This window comes from Gadus macrocephalus, chromosome 10 (assembly GCF_031168955.1).
Source record: "Gadus macrocephalus chromosome 10, ASM3116895v1".
Classification (NCBI taxonomy): Eukaryota; Metazoa; Chordata; class Actinopteri; order Gadiformes; family Gadidae; genus Gadus; species Gadus macrocephalus.
The window spans coordinates 6,121,766-6,138,262 of NC_082391.1; the positions used below are offsets into that span (position 1 = coordinate 6,121,766).

Sequence of the window (16,497 nt, forward strand, 5' to 3'; positions counted from 1 at the left end):
AATAGCAATGCACAGGTTGGGAGGTGTGTGTGTGTGTGGGTGTGTGTGTGTTTCTCTTTTAATCACGCACACACACACACACTTTACCCACCAGAAGTTGGCGCTTTTACATGTCCACCCAAGACCCCTCCCGCGCCAGAGAGAGACGTTGGGTGGTCCGGCCCACGTATATATACCCCGAACATCTTATATCTCCAAACCAGAACCTCTGAGCAGAATCAGCGGTGATGCAATCAGACAAACAGGTGTTTTTCTACAAAGTGTGTGTGTGTGGGCTGTGTTGTTGTTGAGCAACCTGCCACAGACATGCACACTCCCTCGCACAAGTCATGATCCGTCCGGTTTGTCAGCTCGCTTTTGACAACCATAACACCAGACCTGCTGTACATCTCAGGCTCATAGGGAAGGGAAGTGGAGTCTCCTCTGTGGAGTCTTGGTGGGTTACCATCATGATTTCTTTCTCTAGCTTATACAGACAGGGGGACGCCACACCTCTGCCTCAGTTAGGGCGAGGCGTCCCCTGTCCGTATAAGCTAGAGAAAGGAGCCATAGGGACATCTTCGAAACTGAGTTCAGAGGAGCCGGGGAACCAGTGGTCAGAGATGTGGATGTATAGAAACACACTGCCGTTCCCTCTGCCCTGTCTCTCGTCGCCATCGCCCACTGATTGACACCCCCCTGAGAGGGTCCTCGCTGGGAGGCGGGGGGGGGGGGGAGGGAGGGAGGGAGAGATTAGTCATCACCACTGTGCGGGGATCAGGCTGCTCGCCGTCGGTTGCGTGGCACGCCGGTAGAGCGGCCCACACAGCGCGGCCCAGCCGAGGCATTCAAACTGAGGCGGCTGCTTTGTCAGCCTCACCGTGTCAGTGTTTTAGCAACAGCAGGGCTTATTGTCACTTATTATTATTATTACAGGCTTATTATTCTAGTGATCAGTGTTGTGTTATATAACGGCCAGCGGAGCAGAAGGCAGATATGTTAGAGCGAGTAGGAGTGGGTTGGTGCCGATCCACCAGGGCTCTGGTGGAGGATATGAGCGGGGAGCTCGCCGAACACGCCACGCAAGGTCCTGAGCCAAGCTTTAGCTACTTCCTCCACTCCCACACGCACACAAACACACACACACACACACACACACACACACACACACACACACACACACACACACACACACACACACACACACAGCTGGTCTGTTGCTTCCTCTCATTGCCTAAAACTTCCACTGTCTAGTGCACACACACACACACACACACATACACACACACACACACACACACACACACACACACACACACACACACACACACACACACACACACACACACACACACATGTACACATAGCTGGTATGATGCTTCTTCTCATTGACTTTAACTTCCACACACACACACACACACACACACACACACACACACACACACACACACACACACACACACACACACACACACACACACACACACACAGCTGGTCGCTGCTTCCTCTCATTGCCCAAAACTTCCACACACACACACAAACACGCACACGCACACACACACACACACACACACACACACACACACACACACACACACACACACACACACACACACACACACACACACACACACACACACACACACACACACAGCTGGTTGCTGCTTCTCTCATTGGCTAAAACTTCCTCTGTCCCATACACGCACACAGCCTGGTTAAAAGGCACTATGAGACCCCCGGTTATTAAACCCAGTGTGTTGCAGCAGCGGCCTGGGTACAATCAAATGCCCCACTGCTGGTGTCTCTGCTCCCACACCGCCTAGCCTCCCCCTCTCCACACACAGGTGTCGTGTTACAGCCGTCCGGCCCAGCACCCCGGGCTTCCTGTCCGCTGGCTCTGTGATTCGATCATGCCCTCGCCGCTGCCGTAACGTGAGATGCCATAATGCGCCCTGCATCAGGGACCATCAGAGAGATCGTTTGTTTGACGTGCAGCGCGAGCGGCCCAAAGGAGGTCCAGCAGCACGAGGACGAGTTAACGCTAAGCTCCAAGCCTCTGAGTGGTCTATTTTGGGGAACTCACATTCAGGAAAAATGTGCATTGCATTATCAAGGGCTTTTCAAACAGAGAGGCGATTATGGGATGGTTCACAAAGGCCCAATATACTCAACCCCTAACCAAAGGACAGAAGGATGGACGCGTGCTCTGCGCAGCCTGCTTTCTGGACCTGGACGGGTTAAAATATTCGTTGTGTTGTTCATAGTCCTGTGTGGGAGGAGAGGGGAGAGAGAGTGGAAATGAAGGGAAGAGAGCGAGAGGGCTGGCGTATCTATGGTGAGGACGAGGTGGCAGCAAGGAGATAATAGAGGCAGGGAGGGGGTGGTGTTTGTCAAGACGGGGGTGGGGGTGGGGGGGGGGGGAGAGGGTGGTGTTGCACCTCCTTCGAGATGCCCTTGTCTCACCAGGCAACCGCCACCACCTCCACCTTGCTCGGCCTCCCACTGGCGGACTTGTTTCTATTTTCGCTCTTTAGTCTCTCTTTCGTTCCCCCATTCCTCTGCCTTTACATTCCAGCAGCAGAGTCCAACGGAGAGGAGTCAGAGCTTCAGGAGGGATCAAAGTCTCTCAACTCTTTTCTTCAACAGCCCCCCCCCTCCCTAAAGAATCAGTCCATCCATCCATCCATCCCCCTTTCCTTCTGCAGCTCCTGCTGTTCTTTGTTGCGTCATCTGTCTCCTGGTATTATCCTCCTAAATCCCTCCCCCTATCCTACGACCCCTACCCCCCCCTACCAACATCACCACCACTCTTCTTTCACTCCGTCGGTGACTCACTACCTATATTGTCTGCCTTCTGTAACAAGGGGGATTAATTAGTGCTTAGAGTTACAAGAGGTCTGTTGTCCACCGACTATCTCCTTAATAATAGTGTGTGTGTGTGTGTGTGAGTGTGTGTGTGTGCGCGCATGTTTGCGTGTGGAAATGGGAGATGTCCATCGAACAAAACCAATCATGCAAATCAGCGACACACAGTAACTCTGCCACTGAGGTACAATCAGAAGGCTTTTGTTGCAGCTGTGTTGTTTGGTGCCTTGAGACTTCCTGGAAGCTGGTGATGTCACTTTACCGCTAATCTGTTTGTGAGAGGGAGAGGGAGAGGGAGGATCTTTGTTGGGGGGATGGTGGTGGTTTCAATCTGAGGGAGGGTGTCACAACCTTATTTTGTTTTTAGGACTAATTTTTTCTAATGTTACTAGTGTTTACTGCGCAGCGTGACAGGCCCCCACTGTGGCCCTCAGGCGGTACATTCAGCTGGTCTCTGGCCGAGCTGCCCGACTAAAGTCTTCTTCTGTTTGTGTCTGTTTTATTTTTCAGACTTGCTCTCCCACCGAGGTCATATCCCCCCCCTGTCAGGGACCCCTACTGGAGAAGGGGGGTATCCAAGGCGATGGGCCAGTTCATTGCAAAACCGGGGGGTTTGGTAGCTCAAGGTGGTCCAATCTGTCCTGGGATGCCTCCTCTGAGCTGCTGTCCCCCCCCACTCTGGACTCTAATAGTATGATCCAGATGGACAGTGACTCCAGACCAAGCTCAGGTACGGCACCTAACCACCAACATAAAGACACTTGTTAACACATACTAGTAAACAAAGAACAAGTAACATGAAGCACTCGTTAGTTAACACACTAGTAACCAAAGAACCACCCACATGAAGACATTAGTTGAGACATACTAGAACACAAAGAACCACCAGCTCTGCTCTTAACCACCAACATGAACACACTAGTTAGGACATACTAGTACACAAAGAACCACCAACATGAAGAGACTAGTTAAGACATGCTAGTATCTAAGGCCCCAGCTCTGCTCTTCCTATCTGGTCATTCATAGGGCGCTCATGTGTTAACCTGCACCGCCCGTCACCTCCTGCCACTATTGACTGTGTGCAGTTCGATTAAACATTAACCCTCAACTCCTTTTGTAAACCTTGCCGCTGCTCTCGCAACACACCGTCTATTATCTCATAGCTTGACCTTATTCACACCGGCTGCCTCCCCTCATAGATCGCCTGTACACATACCACCATTTATCAGGTTATTATTACACACCTCTTGTGTTACTGAATGTTTTTTTTAGGTTTTAAACCAGATGAAATCCTCGACTCTTTTGCCTTATCCCTCTACATCGCTCTTACTCAATAGTCAAAACATATCAGCCCACGCTGTAATCTTGACCAAATATTGCATTCTCTTCCAAGGACCTTTATTGCGGATCCAGTCGTTGCCAGTTGCAATTTGGTGGTAAAAAGAAACCATTGTTAAAACTATATTGAGGTTGTTATGGATCACAAAGCAGCTCTATCACTACAATCTGCTGACCGCTCGCCCCTCCTCCCTCACCCGTCCTGACACCACCTGTACTCCAGCATGCTCCCCAACAAAGAGGGACTGTCCACAGACCAGCTCTGAACTCTGATGCCCTTCTCCCCCCCCCCCCCCCCTCTCCAGGTTTCTACTCGGTCAGCGGCAGCTCTCTGTCGGACTCCTGCTACTCGGTGTCCAGCGAGGCGGCGCCGGGGCTGCCGCCCAAGCCCCCCAGGCACGGGGGCGAGCAGCCTGCTCCCTCGGCCCCTGGGCAGCAGCCCACTGTCCCCGGGGAACGGCCCCCGGTCCCTGGAGACCCGCCCCCTGTCCCCGGGGAGCCCAGCGTCCCCCGGTGGGCGGAGGGCGCGGGGTGCGGCCCGCAGCCCGCCTCGGAGCAGAGCGTCCCCGGGGAGACGGACGTGGCGGGGAGGGGGTTCGTCTCAGGTGAGCCTCTCGTTTTGGGGGGTCCACAACCTTAGCGATGGGGTTTATATGTCTCGTTCAACGGGGGCTTTGCTCTGATTGGTTCTGTTCAGAGGAACACCCGTTCCTCTTGTCAAGTCTCGTCTGGTCAATACTTGACAGGACTGCAATTAAACCAGGATCAAGGGAACAAAGGCGAGGCATGCAGGGGTCATCGCCATGGGAACCCGTTAAATATGCAACCTTGTGCCGGACAACTTGGCATGGGCTACAAAAAGAAAGACAATTGGAGGGATTAACATTGCTGCCATTCTGATGCACAGCAGCAGTCCTGCAGTGGCTAGAACGTGTTGGAGCTGAGAGTTGAACATGCTTCCAGGGGGAATGAGGAGGGGTACTTTCACATCTGTAGCACTTGAACCATCTTTTCTAAATGCATGTGACATATTCCGAGGTTTATAAGACACGTCTGGGAATATGTTCTCGTTTTACATGGGCTATGGTACAGTAAGCCATGATGTAGATACAGTGCATGGCCTCCACTCAATGAAGATTGTTAACACTTCCTAACCCTTGAGAGCTCTCCTTATGGATGGAGGTTTATACATGTATCTTTGAACAGACGGGTCTTTAAACATTCCAGAAAAGTCTTCTAAAACAATCTTTTGTTGTTTGTTGCAGGGGACTTTGAGACAGCCGGCCTGAGCTTCTTATCCGACCTTTGCTCATCGCTGAGCGACCCTCAGACGTCTACCCTGGTCTCCCTCCTTGACCCCCTCTCCTCCTCTTCCTCCCCTCACCTGAGGGCTCAACTGGACCCGCACTACTGCACAGACCTGGTGTCCCGACGCACCAAGGAGGTGTACTGCTACCCCAGCCCGCTGCACGCTGTGGCCCTCCAGAGCCCCCTCTTCACCCCGCAGGGCCACGAGTCCTCGGCCTCGACTAGCCCCGAAGGCCCCCCGCTGGAGGACCCCCCGGCCTCGGACCCAGACCCCGTCTCCCCCACGGGCCCGGGACCGCCCAGCCCACCCTCCCTCACCCAGCTGGAGCAGTACATCTCCCGGCTGGCTCACCAGTACCGCAGCCGCTCCTCCGCCTCCACCTTGGACCTCGCCCAGGGGTCCTGCTCCGGCGCCGCGGCCAACAGCGCCCTGCGCACTCCGAGCAAGGGCCACGGCTCCACGCAGTCCCTTTCGGCCTTCGAGAGCCGCGCGGCGCCCTCCCCCAAGCCACTGGGGGGCAGCGCGACGCCCTGCAAGTCCCTGATGGGGAACTCGGCCAAGGTCAGCCTCAGCAGCGCCGGCAAGAGGGCCAGCAGGAACTCCATCAACCTGGGGAACCTCCCCTCGGCCACGGGGGAAGACGTGAACATTAACCTCAACCTCAACCTCAGCCTCAACCTGCCCCCCGGCGTGGGGGCCGGCCTGGGGCTGGTGGAGAAGACCAAGGACGGCAGCGCCGGGGCGTTGAGGACCGACCTCTCCAAGGAGGCCGCCGCCTCCACCTCGGCGACCTCCCTGACGTCGTCGTCGACGGCGACCCCGGGGCTTAGAGCGCGCTCCCGCATCTCCACCTGCCCCTCCACCCTGAGCCACCGCAGCTCCCTGGAGGTAGCGTCGGGGGCCGGAGCGACCCCCCCGTTTGGATCGCAGAACTTCTGCCGTTCGCTGGACTGGAGCAGCAGCGCCCCACCGGGGGCCGGGCTGGGGGTCCCCACCGGGTCGGCCCCGGGGTCCCAGCGCAGCAGCCTCACCCAGGACCTGGGCTCCAGCTCCCTGCTGGCGGAGGACTCGGCCATGGTGGAGGAGATCGTGCGCCTCTCGGGCCTGTCCCGGGCCGTGGTGGTGGGGCTGATGGAGCAGGGGGTGGAGCTGGACGTGGAATGCTTCCAGGTGGAGCCCGGGACCCGGCCCAGGAGCCAGGGCCACGCGCCGGGGTACCCGTACCGCCTGGCCCCCCAGGACCACCCCCACCCCTGGGCCAAGATGCGCTGCACCTCGGTGGACTCGGAGCTCACTCCGCCGCGGCCCATGCAGCTGTCGCTCAGCGTCACGCACTCCCCACAGTCTCACTCTGGTCTCACTCCCCCGCTGCCTCACTCCCCGCGGTCACAGGCCAGTCTCACCCCGCCCCTCTCCCACGCCAACAGCCCCCTACACCCGTACCCCCCGGCCCAGGCGCCTGCCCTGCACTACCCGCCCTCCCACTGTAACTACCAGCAGGGCCCCGGCCCCTCCGACCTGCCGTCATCCACCGCCTCCTCCCCGGCCTCCCGGCCCCTCCCCAGGGGCCACTCCCCTCCCCGCCCTCTCCAGCCGTCCCCCTTAGGCTCCACCCCCCTCTCCGTGTTCCGGCGGGACGCCCCGTCCCAGTGCTCCCTGCCCCGCGGCAGCGCCAGCGCCCCGGCCCCCGCCGTCCGGCCGAGGGGCGGGTCCCTCCGTCAGAACGCAGAGGCCGCGGGGGGGGGCGGCGGCTGGAGGCGGTCCGAGGGAGAAGGCCTCTACAGAGGGAGGCACGCGTCCCGGGAGCTGGTCCGGGCGTCGCCGGTGAGCAGCTACGCCCACCGGGACAACTACGGCTCCACCTGGGGGGAGGACGAGCGAGGAGAGGACGAGCCCCGGCCCAGGGAGGCCTCCGCGCCCAAGAGGACGTCGGGCCGCCTCTGGAGGGGCTGGGACGGGCGCCTCTGGGGCAGAGAGTCGGACGACGACCGGGAGGAGGTGGACAGGGCGGAGTACGGGTACGGCTGGAGCCGGAGCGGGAGCTGGAGGAGGGAGTGTCGGAGGGGGCAGCCCATGACGGGGAGCTGTAAGGAGAAGAGGCCCACGGTGGACAGCTCCCCCAGCTCCTCCTCCGCCGCCGCCAAGGGCAAAGGCGGCTGGGAGAAGAGGAGCTCCAGCCTGAGGCTCTCCAGGACTCTGTTCCGCAGCGAGTCCCAGGGCTTGCTGGTGCCCCGGGCGCGGCGCCAGGAGCCGCTGAGGGCCACACCCTGGGTGTCCTCCCTGGACGTAGCGCGGGCCCGGCTGCAGCTGGAGCCGGAGGACGGCGTGAGGCCGCTGGACGGGGACGGGGATAAACGCCTGTCCTCCACCGCCAGCCTCTTCAACCTCTCCCGGTCCCAGAGCCTGGAGGGCAGCTGCCAGTCCCTCTCACCGCCCCTCTCCTCCCCTTCCTTCTCGCCGTCACCCCCGCCCCGGACCCTCCAGCGGTCCAGGTCGCTGAGGGACCTCGGGAAGAGAATGTTTGGCTCCATGAGGTCCTTGAGCCTCAAGAAGAGATCGGCAAAGAAGTGAAGCAGTGGCACCTTCATCCTCAAACTATTACAAAAGTCTAGTCAGTATTCTATTAGGAGTAAGGATGTAATAAACACTACTTTAAACACATGAATGATGTTGCTGGATGTACACGCTGCATTTCTGCATACTGTTCTGTATTTCTGTGATTCAGTGATAATGGCTTTAGTGTGGATGTGAGGTTATTCTTGTTTATTGAAAAGTACAATCATATTGGCCAGATATTGACCAAAAGCAAATAAACTTTAACTCGATATTGTGCTCAGGATTTTGAAACGTGTATCCTAAGATTTGAATGGAAGATATGTATCCTAAGATGTATTTGAGAAAACAAACAGACCATAATTAATAAAATAAACTTCTAATGAATGCATTTGTGTCCATGCATGGCATCATTTCTAGCATGGTATTTAAAAAATGAATAGCAGTTTGGCAAACTACAAAAGGTATTTATTGAATCAAACAAAAGACCAACAGATTAAAGCAACACGTCGTGAAATTGACCAAAGAACACATTGACGAAGGCATAAGAGTAAGACTGCAGTGAACGGCCGGCCCTGGGGTGCCGGTCCAATAGGACAGACCACCTTCTACAACTCTATATTGAAAACACTAACAATGTTTAACCACATTTCCACCGTGGGCATGTGTTCAGTGTGGCCTGCACGTTGCACGCACCTGCTGTCATCTTGAATCTCCACTGTTCAGATTAGCATGCGCCCTACGACCTTGTTCATTCGTGCTCCAACCAGTGCCTCACCCACAGCATCACAGAGACGCCGTGCGTGTGATCTGTTCATTGTTTATTAGCCAGGTGAGGCACCGTGAGATAAGCTCCACTCCGACTGTATCTGGATCCTGGGCTTGTGGTTCCGTGGGTTGGGGAGGGTTGGCTGGTAAGGGCCTAGCCGCTGGCCTAACTTGACTCTTCCCCCTTGGAGCTGGAGGAGAACATTCCCCGGTACATCGCCTTCTCCTTCTGTAGCTCTGACTTTAGCTTCTCATCTACCTTCAGCAGGTACTTCTTCACATTTGCATCTGCAATAATGGCACACAATGAAAACCAGGGGTATATATATTTATCTATAACATATCTAGTGAAATACGATTTGTGGCTAGCAACAAGTTGGTCTAGAATTCCTGAACCGCCAACCGACTCAGATGAAAACAAGGGTAAAGTGGATTAGATTGCATATAGTTTATCATCAATCGGTGAAGGCGATTTCATTGAGAGTTACCAAACAAACAATGCAGACTACAAACAAAAGTACCTTCTTTTGTGAAATATGCATTCAAATAAAGCTCTGAAATAATCCTTTAAAGTGTGTCTTCCCTACACAATGTGGTCTTACCGTTAGGCTGCCCCCTGCAGGCCTTGGTGAGGTACTGCTTGGCAGAGTGTGCATCGCCCAGCTCCAGCGTGGCGACCCCAGCCCTGTAAAGCGCTTTGGGGTCCTCCGGTCGTCTCTGCAACACGCGCAGGCTGTACTCTTGGACACGGGTGTAATCCACACTTTGTTTCTGGAGCAAACATGCTGGGAAAGATTGGACATGGGAGGACAAACAAATAAAGTAGGTAAGATGTTGTGTGGCAGATGAGGGGACAGGATAACCTTTTGGTTTGCTTGATTCGCTAAAAAGGCTCTGAGTTTGATCCCCAATGCCGGCATGTTGTCCTACTGCCCCTCAATATCTGTATTTGTCACGAGTAACTTTGGATGAATACCCATTAAAAGGACTATAGCAAAGTAAGTGAACTACCTGGCTAGTAGACCTCCTGTGTGAATGTGAACCTGTGCTTACTGGTGGGCACCAGTCGGAACTGGATCAGTGGAACAGTGCTGCATATAGTCTTTTACGGTACCACTTTATATGATTCATAGCCATAATGTATTTTTCTATATATTTGGGACTTCGGGCTCAATAACTTGAGGTGGATTGGGGTTCTAAACAGAACTACGTTCCCTCCTACCTGCCAGGTTATTGTAGCAGTCCACCTGCGTGTCCCTCAGCAGCTCGTCCTGTGCCGGCGTCAGGACGGGCACCTCCGTCCCAAAGCCTTTGATCCCTGCGGTGACATCCGAGTCCAGGCTCCTCAGCAGCAGCAGCGCCCGGTGGTACGAGCCGATGGCCGAGCGGACCCTCCTCCCCCGGTAGAAGCCGTTCCCCTCGGCTTTGAGGCGGACTGCGTCCTGCAGCTGGGCATCCAGCTGTGCGGCGCTGAGCTTGGATTTGGGGAGGAGGCCGGAGAAGCTGGCTACTGCCGCTGCTGCTCCGGATGGTTCCGGACTCTCCCTTCCTCCTGAGGCCTCCATGACGTCTGGACGGAGTGAAGCAGACAGCTGGGGGGACGACACTGAGGGGGATGCGTTAGACATGGGTAGAGAATGAATACACAAAGCTGGCACAAGTAGTTATTTATTATTGAAGCATGATACAACTAAATGTATTGCTACTATATCTCCATTGACATGGGTCTGATAAGAGGAATCAGATGATGGCCATTATAAAATCTGACACTATACCATCATTTTAGATGCATTGATAAATCCCTATATGGAAATTGTAATATCTCATATATAGCCTAGCAAAAATACCACCACAATTCGACCGGAGCCAAGTGACACACAACTCACAGTGCAGGCAAAACATGGCAAGCTCACTTGACACTGTTACAAGATAACTACAGGAGCCACTCAGTCACACGTTGTTTAATCACAGTCAACCAAAACGAAAGCAACCAAGATATAACCATTGGCAGATTAACTAATGGAGTAGGATCACATCCTACCTTGCAGAGATTACAGATCACTACAGCACAGACTGGAAAGATCTTCCGGGTTTTCTTCTTCTGCGGTCAAATCTAAATCCTCTGGAACACCTTACTGCCCCCTGGCGCCTTAGATGGTATTGCCTGACAAATGCAATATGCTGCTATAATGTGTGTGTGCTGTGGAGGCCCCTCCAGAAGTCACTATAGATTACTTTTTTAAGACCTGAACAAAACGTATGGTGTCTTGATGTCTGTTCCAGTCACAAGTAACGTTTTTCCATCCCATTAGCCAGTAAGCCAAATCAATGTCACTATATTCATTACAATGAAAAACGTCTGCTTACTGTCATCATATTTATCAAGGATCTCTATGAGAACCGTTATCTTCGTGTTTCTTTGATGGTGAAACAACCATCACAACCAGTATAAAGCACTACGATTCGGAATTGTCACGGAACATCTCAAACACCAAATCCCGATTGCTTATCCTATAAATGAAGTTCTCTCTCGTGTATCTTTTAAATATCAATATCAAAGTATGATTATGTCTCTCAAGCAACAGTATTGTTGTTTTTGATTCATGTAAATGCAAATTTGACTTCTTACCCGAAGTGCTGTGCTACAGCAGTGTAAACCCGTGTTTGTGACAGCTCTTTACTTAACAAACTGGCCAACTAAAACCCTTTGGTTTCTGCGAGATAAAACATCCTGCTACTGCTAGCCTACAACATTCCTATCTTCCCATTTTGCACCATCATCAATCATTTCATCTTTTAAAGTATCCTGATTGTTATTTTTATTGGAAGCTTCATCACTTTCCATGCAAAGCCCCATGGGCATGGAATGCCAACCTAATGCTGAAATATGAATGAACACTGATGGAAATATGAATGAGCACTGATGGCCTAACATAACTGACAGGCCATCTGTTAACAAAAAGAAGGCTATAGCCCATAACATCACATCCAAACTAAATAATTTCTTGAAGATATCTTGGGACTCACATGCTTCTATTTCTCAATATGAATATTACACCGGCTACAAACAACCAATACGAAGGCTGGGTAGATTAGGCACATCAATTAGGCAATCAGGCTACACCATCCAACCATTAAAAGAAGAATAACTGCAGTTTTAATAATGAATCATTTAATTGTTTTACTATTCAAACGTTCTTACACATGTAGGTTATCTAACAGGGCCAGTGCAGCAGGGCGCACAGCCATAAAGTGATTTTATATGTAAAGGCTGCTTTGTTCTGAGAGGTTTGAGAGTCGAATAGGATCAGAGCAGTAGTATGCGCGTGCGCAGTAGCGCGCCACACAACCGCAACAAGCAAAGATGGCGGCGGCCGTCGACAGTGTTGTGAAAGTGTAAGTATCTTAATTTACCGAAATATCACACAGCATGCCGTCCTTTTAACGACCGTATTATGAAACATTGGTTTCTAACGAACGAAGTTTTACGTGTTGGAAAAGAGAAGGATTTGTTTCACAGTCATCAGGGCGATAATGGCCCCTGGAGGATATAACGTGATGAACTAACGCTAGCCGGGGCCAGCCTCGCCATGAGACATGAAGTCTCTTCTGGGGGGACGGTGTGTGTGTGATGAGCCTCGGTGGATGTGGGTTTGATCCATCACTAAGATCAAAGGGCCGGAGGTGGATCGGATGATTTAAGATGTGCGGCTATTAGCTTGGCGGGCGTTCAGTGGAGACGCGAGGCTCGTCAACAATCCCCTTTTGTTCGCTGCTGTCTGCAGTGTGTGTGTGTGTGTGTGTGTGTGTGTGTGTGTGTGTGTGTGTGTGTGTGTGTGTGTGTGTGTGTGTGTGTGTGTGTGTGTGTGTGTGTGTGTGTGTGTGTGTGAGAGACTATCACAACCCTAACTAAGCCTCATTTTGGTAGTGGTTGATGCAATAACGTCCGGATTTGGAGTCGAGAAAACGCAAGGATGGAATGCAATGGGAGTGTATTTTTGATGTCCTCATATTGAAATGTGATATCAGCCTGAAATGGCTGGACTTTAATAGTCATGAAGTTACTGATCTCTAACTGAGCATCATTTAAGTTGCCATATGGTACTTAGTTAAAATAGTTTGAAGTTCCACAGCTTAACCCAATCCGATTGAGTAACACGCCTTTAACACAAAGGGTGAACATCTCATTTTAAAGCATGCTATACCAATTAATGTACTCATTAAAGGTTGTTTCTCACAACCCTTCCCACCCAAGGCCTACTTCATTTATTTAAATGGTGCGTTTACACGCATACACATACACCTGTAAACTCTTTAAGGTTGACCTTGTGTTATCCTCTTCTTCCTCCGTCTGCTCCAGGCTGGGGGAGCAGTATTATAAAGATGCGATGGAGCAGTGCCACAGCTACAACGCCCGGCTCTGTGCGGAGCGCAGCATCCTCATGCCGTTCCTGGACTCCCAGACCGGTGTGGCCCAGTCCAACTGCTACATCTGGATGGAGAAGAGGCACCGGAGTGCAGGTGAGGGTCTCCTCTGTCGCTCTGTATGGGATTGACTGGCTGATGCAGGATATTCAAGCTCTTATAAGCCTTAATGGTCTAAGAAAGTATATATATATATTATTTTTTTTAATACGGTAGTTGTATCATCATCATAAACCATAATATATCCCAAAGGTTAAACCAATTTCTGAAATTGGTCCAGTATTGCTGCTGCACTTGTTTCTTAACCTTTCGGTATATAATGGTGTGTTTGTTACCTGGTCCAACCAGGTCTTGCTCAATGAGAAGTCTTGCGAGAGTTAAGCTGTCGAAGGAAGAGAACAGTGCAAATGTTAATGAGATCTGGAGAGAGGAGAGTTTGTTGTGTTGGACTACAGAATGCGTAGCTTAGTGTTATATAAAATATTTGGGTGAGCCAGAGTAGAGACTGCAATGACAATTGGGAAATATCCTGAACCAACGAGATCTCAGAGCGAGACCTCTCCTATAATGAGACTTGGTTGGACACATAACAAACCGACTAGTTCAGCGAAACGTAAAGAAACAAGTTGTACTCCCTTCAGTAAGGATCCTTTCCGTAATGATATAATATAATGTGTGCCTGTCTGTGGCTAAGGCGAGCACTTCTAGAGGACGTACATTAATTGGGCACTATTGCCCAGAAGGATTACATTGCAGCTCATTTTTGCGGATGCCGGCTGCAGCATTCTCGCTCAATACTGGAACAATTAAAAAGTTTGCAGTCCGTATTTATCCCGTAGACCCCAAAACGATCGGGAACTAGGGTCCAGGTCGAGGAAACCTGAAGTTTCCCTTTAACTCTTGTGTTCCGGTTTGTGTATGTAAAATTATAGCGGGCTAATATTATCTCAGACAAGCTTCGCTCTGTTGACCTAACAGGTTTTTGTTTCTGTGTGTGTCTCTCTCTGCCCCCCCCCCCAGGCCTCGCCCCGGGCCAGCTGTACACGTACCCTGCCCGCCGCTGGAGGAAGAAGCGCCGCGCCCACCCCCCTGAGGACCCCCGCCTGGCCTTCCCGCCCCTCAAAGCAGGTAAGTTGAGCCGTCCACGAGGGGCTGGGTGATGTCGTCCTTCTCTACACTGGTTTGGGCCAGTTTGGACCTTTGAACTTTGACAGCTCGGCATACACATACACTACCGTTCAAAAGTTTGCTGTCACTTAGAAAGGTCCCAATTGTTTAAAGAAAACCGCTGTTTTTTCAATGAATTTAACGTATTATGAATTGAAAATACAATCGGTCTGTGTTCTCATGGTACATTGTTTATCTAATCGTGTTAAAAGGCTAATTGACGATTAGAAAGCCCTTGTGCAATTATGTTAGCACAGCTGAAAACTGCTGAATAGAACTCAAGAGTTTTCAGGGAAAACATGAAATTGTCTGGGTGACCCCAAACCTTTGAACGGTAGTGTGTGTGTATATATAGGATTCAGTGCGTTTACATTTAAATAATCCTGCAGACGGAAACAGTGGAGGCTAGAACAGTAACAAAGTCATGCCTCATCGTCCATGTGTTGTGTGGACCTGCCTCCTCATCCATGTGTTGTGTGGACCTTCCTCATCGTCCATGTGTTGTGTGGACCTGCCTCCTCATCCATGTGTTGTGTGGACCTGCCTCATCCTCCATGTGTTGTGTGGACCTGCCTCATCCTCCATGTGTTGTGTGGACCTGCCTCCTCATCCATGTGTTGTGTGGACCTGCCTCATCCTCCATGTGTTGTGTGGACCTGCCTCATCCTCCATGTGTTGTGTGGACCTGCCTCATCCTCCATGTGTTGTGTGCAGCTGACATCGAGCTGGGCCTGAAGCGCGACACCCTGGGGGCCGCCGACGGCAGCAGCCTGGAGGCCCTGCTGAAGGGCGAGCCCCTGGACCGGAGGGGGGGCGCCGCCGCCGCCGAGGTCCGCGGGCCGGAGGAGGACCCCGTCCCGGAGCCCGTCGCCGCCTCCGCCTCCACCCACACCTCCTCTGGACGCATACGCAAGGTCGGCCCCTCCGCCTCCCTATGGGGCGGCCTACAGGACGCATTTAGTGTTCCAAACATAGTGCAGGGTCCTCCATTGTAGGACGTGGTTTTATTACTCTTTCAGTTTCATGTTTTGGAGTTAATTTGTGTCTGAGTCCGTCTCTGTGACGGTGGTTGCTCGGCGACCGGCCTCGTTATCCGCTTCTGTCCTGTTCTCTGTAGCGGGTGCTGGACCACGACGACTACCTGGACGACCTGGACGATGAAGACTTTGAGGACGAGACCCCAAAGAGACGAGGCAAGAGCAAGTCCAAGGTAACGCTGCGCCCCCAGCGCGTGATCCTCACGAACACTCAACAACACACACACCAACGCACCCACCAACACACACACCAACGCACACCCAGTGGCCATGGTCTGCTTTGAACATTTTAGCATCAAACACTTTATTCCCTAAATTCTGGTGAATTTTTCTGCATCAATTAATGCTGTAAATGCCTATTTATGTGAAGAAATCTTGACTGATTTCAAATATTTATTCTTCGACTGATCTTATTTTGTCATTTAATAATATCCCTAAATATCGAGGGGGTACGTATCACCTGTGCCCCGCAGAAATCAATGCCAATGTACTCACCAGCTCACACTCTCATTCACACACCAGCTCACACCCTCATTCACACACCAGCTCACACCCTCATTCACACACCAGCTCACACTCTCATTCACACACCAGCTCACACCCTCATTCACACACCAGCTCACACCCTCATTCACACACCAGCTCACACTCTCATTCACACACCAGCTCACACTCTCATTCACACACCAGCTCACACTCTCATTCACACACCAGCTCACACCCTCATTCACACACCAGCTCACACCCTCATTCACACACCAGCTCACACCCTCATTCACACACCAGCTCACACCCTCATTCACACACCAGCTCACACCCTCATTCACACACCAGCTCACACCCTCATTCACACACCAGCTCACACCCTCATTCACACACCAGCTCACACCCTCATTCACACACCAGCTCACACTCTCATTCACACACCAGCTCACACTCACACTGAAGGTGCTCTAAATCCCCTTTCTCTCAAAGTGGATGAAAGGAACACGAACGATGAATCCACCTTCTGTGTTTCCGCCTTGGGCCCAGCGATTCTTCCTCATTTGAAAGACC

General features: G+C 52.2%; 3 protein-coding genes across 3 annotated transcripts in view; 2 read left to right on the plus strand and 1 right to left on the minus strand.

The window, feature by feature from the left end:
• si:ch211-168f7.5 (nascent polypeptide-associated complex subunit alpha, muscle-specific form) overlaps positions 1–8,435 on the plus strand; it is a 10,210-nt gene extending 1,775 nt beyond the window's left edge. The window contains exons 2-4 of the mRNA XM_060062281.1: positions 3,355–3,574; positions 4,488–4,787; positions 5,448–8,435. Coding sequence (XP_059918264.1) covers positions 3,355–3,574; positions 4,488–4,787; positions 5,448–8,062 — 3,135 coding nt within the window. The 3' untranslated portion in view covers positions 8,063–8,435. The remainder of the gene's footprint in view (positions 1–3,354; positions 3,575–4,487; positions 4,788–5,447) is intronic.
• Positions 8,436–8,490: 55 nt separating this feature from the next.
• ttc9c (tetratricopeptide repeat domain 9C) lies at positions 8,491–10,998 on the minus strand. The gene is made up of 4 exons (XM_060062282.1): positions 10,854–10,998; positions 10,035–10,418; positions 9,415–9,597; positions 8,491–9,100 (listed from the first exon to the last, which is right to left on the minus strand). The coding sequence occupies exons 2-4, from the start codon at positions 10,375–10,377 to the stop codon at positions 8,979–8,981; spliced, it is 648 nt and encodes a 215-aa protein (XP_059918265.1). The 5' UTR covers positions 10,378–10,418; positions 10,854–10,998; the 3' UTR covers positions 8,491–8,978.
• Positions 10,999–12,087: 1,089 nt separating this feature from the next.
• LOC132465587 (zinc finger protein ubi-d4-like) overlaps positions 12,088–16,497 on the plus strand; it is an 8,967-nt gene continuing 4,557 nt past the window's right edge. The window contains exons 1-5 of the mRNA XM_060062285.1: positions 12,088–12,208; positions 13,173–13,333; positions 14,258–14,365; positions 15,119–15,318; positions 15,522–15,696. Coding sequence (XP_059918268.1) covers positions 12,177–12,208; positions 13,173–13,333; positions 14,258–14,365; positions 15,119–15,318; positions 15,522–15,696 — 676 coding nt within the window. The 5' untranslated portion in view covers positions 12,088–12,176. The remainder of the gene's footprint in view (positions 12,209–13,172; positions 13,334–14,257; positions 14,366–15,118; positions 15,319–15,521; positions 15,697–16,497) is intronic.

Bases quoted from the DNA above. Each gene is read 5' to 3' on its own strand.
- ttc9c (XM_060062282.1), bottom strand. From the start codon at position 10,377: ATGGAGGCCTCAGGAGGAAGGGAGAGTCCGGAACCATCCGGAGCAGCA. The intron at 9,598-10,034 runs GTAGGAGGGAAC...AATCTTTCCCAG, and splicing joins CTGCTACAATAACCTGGCAG to CATGTTTGCTCCAGAAACAA. The intron at 9,101-9,414 runs GTAAGACCACAT...CCATTATTGCAG, and splicing joins CTGCAGGGGGCAGCCTAACG to ATGCAAATGTGAAGAAGTAC.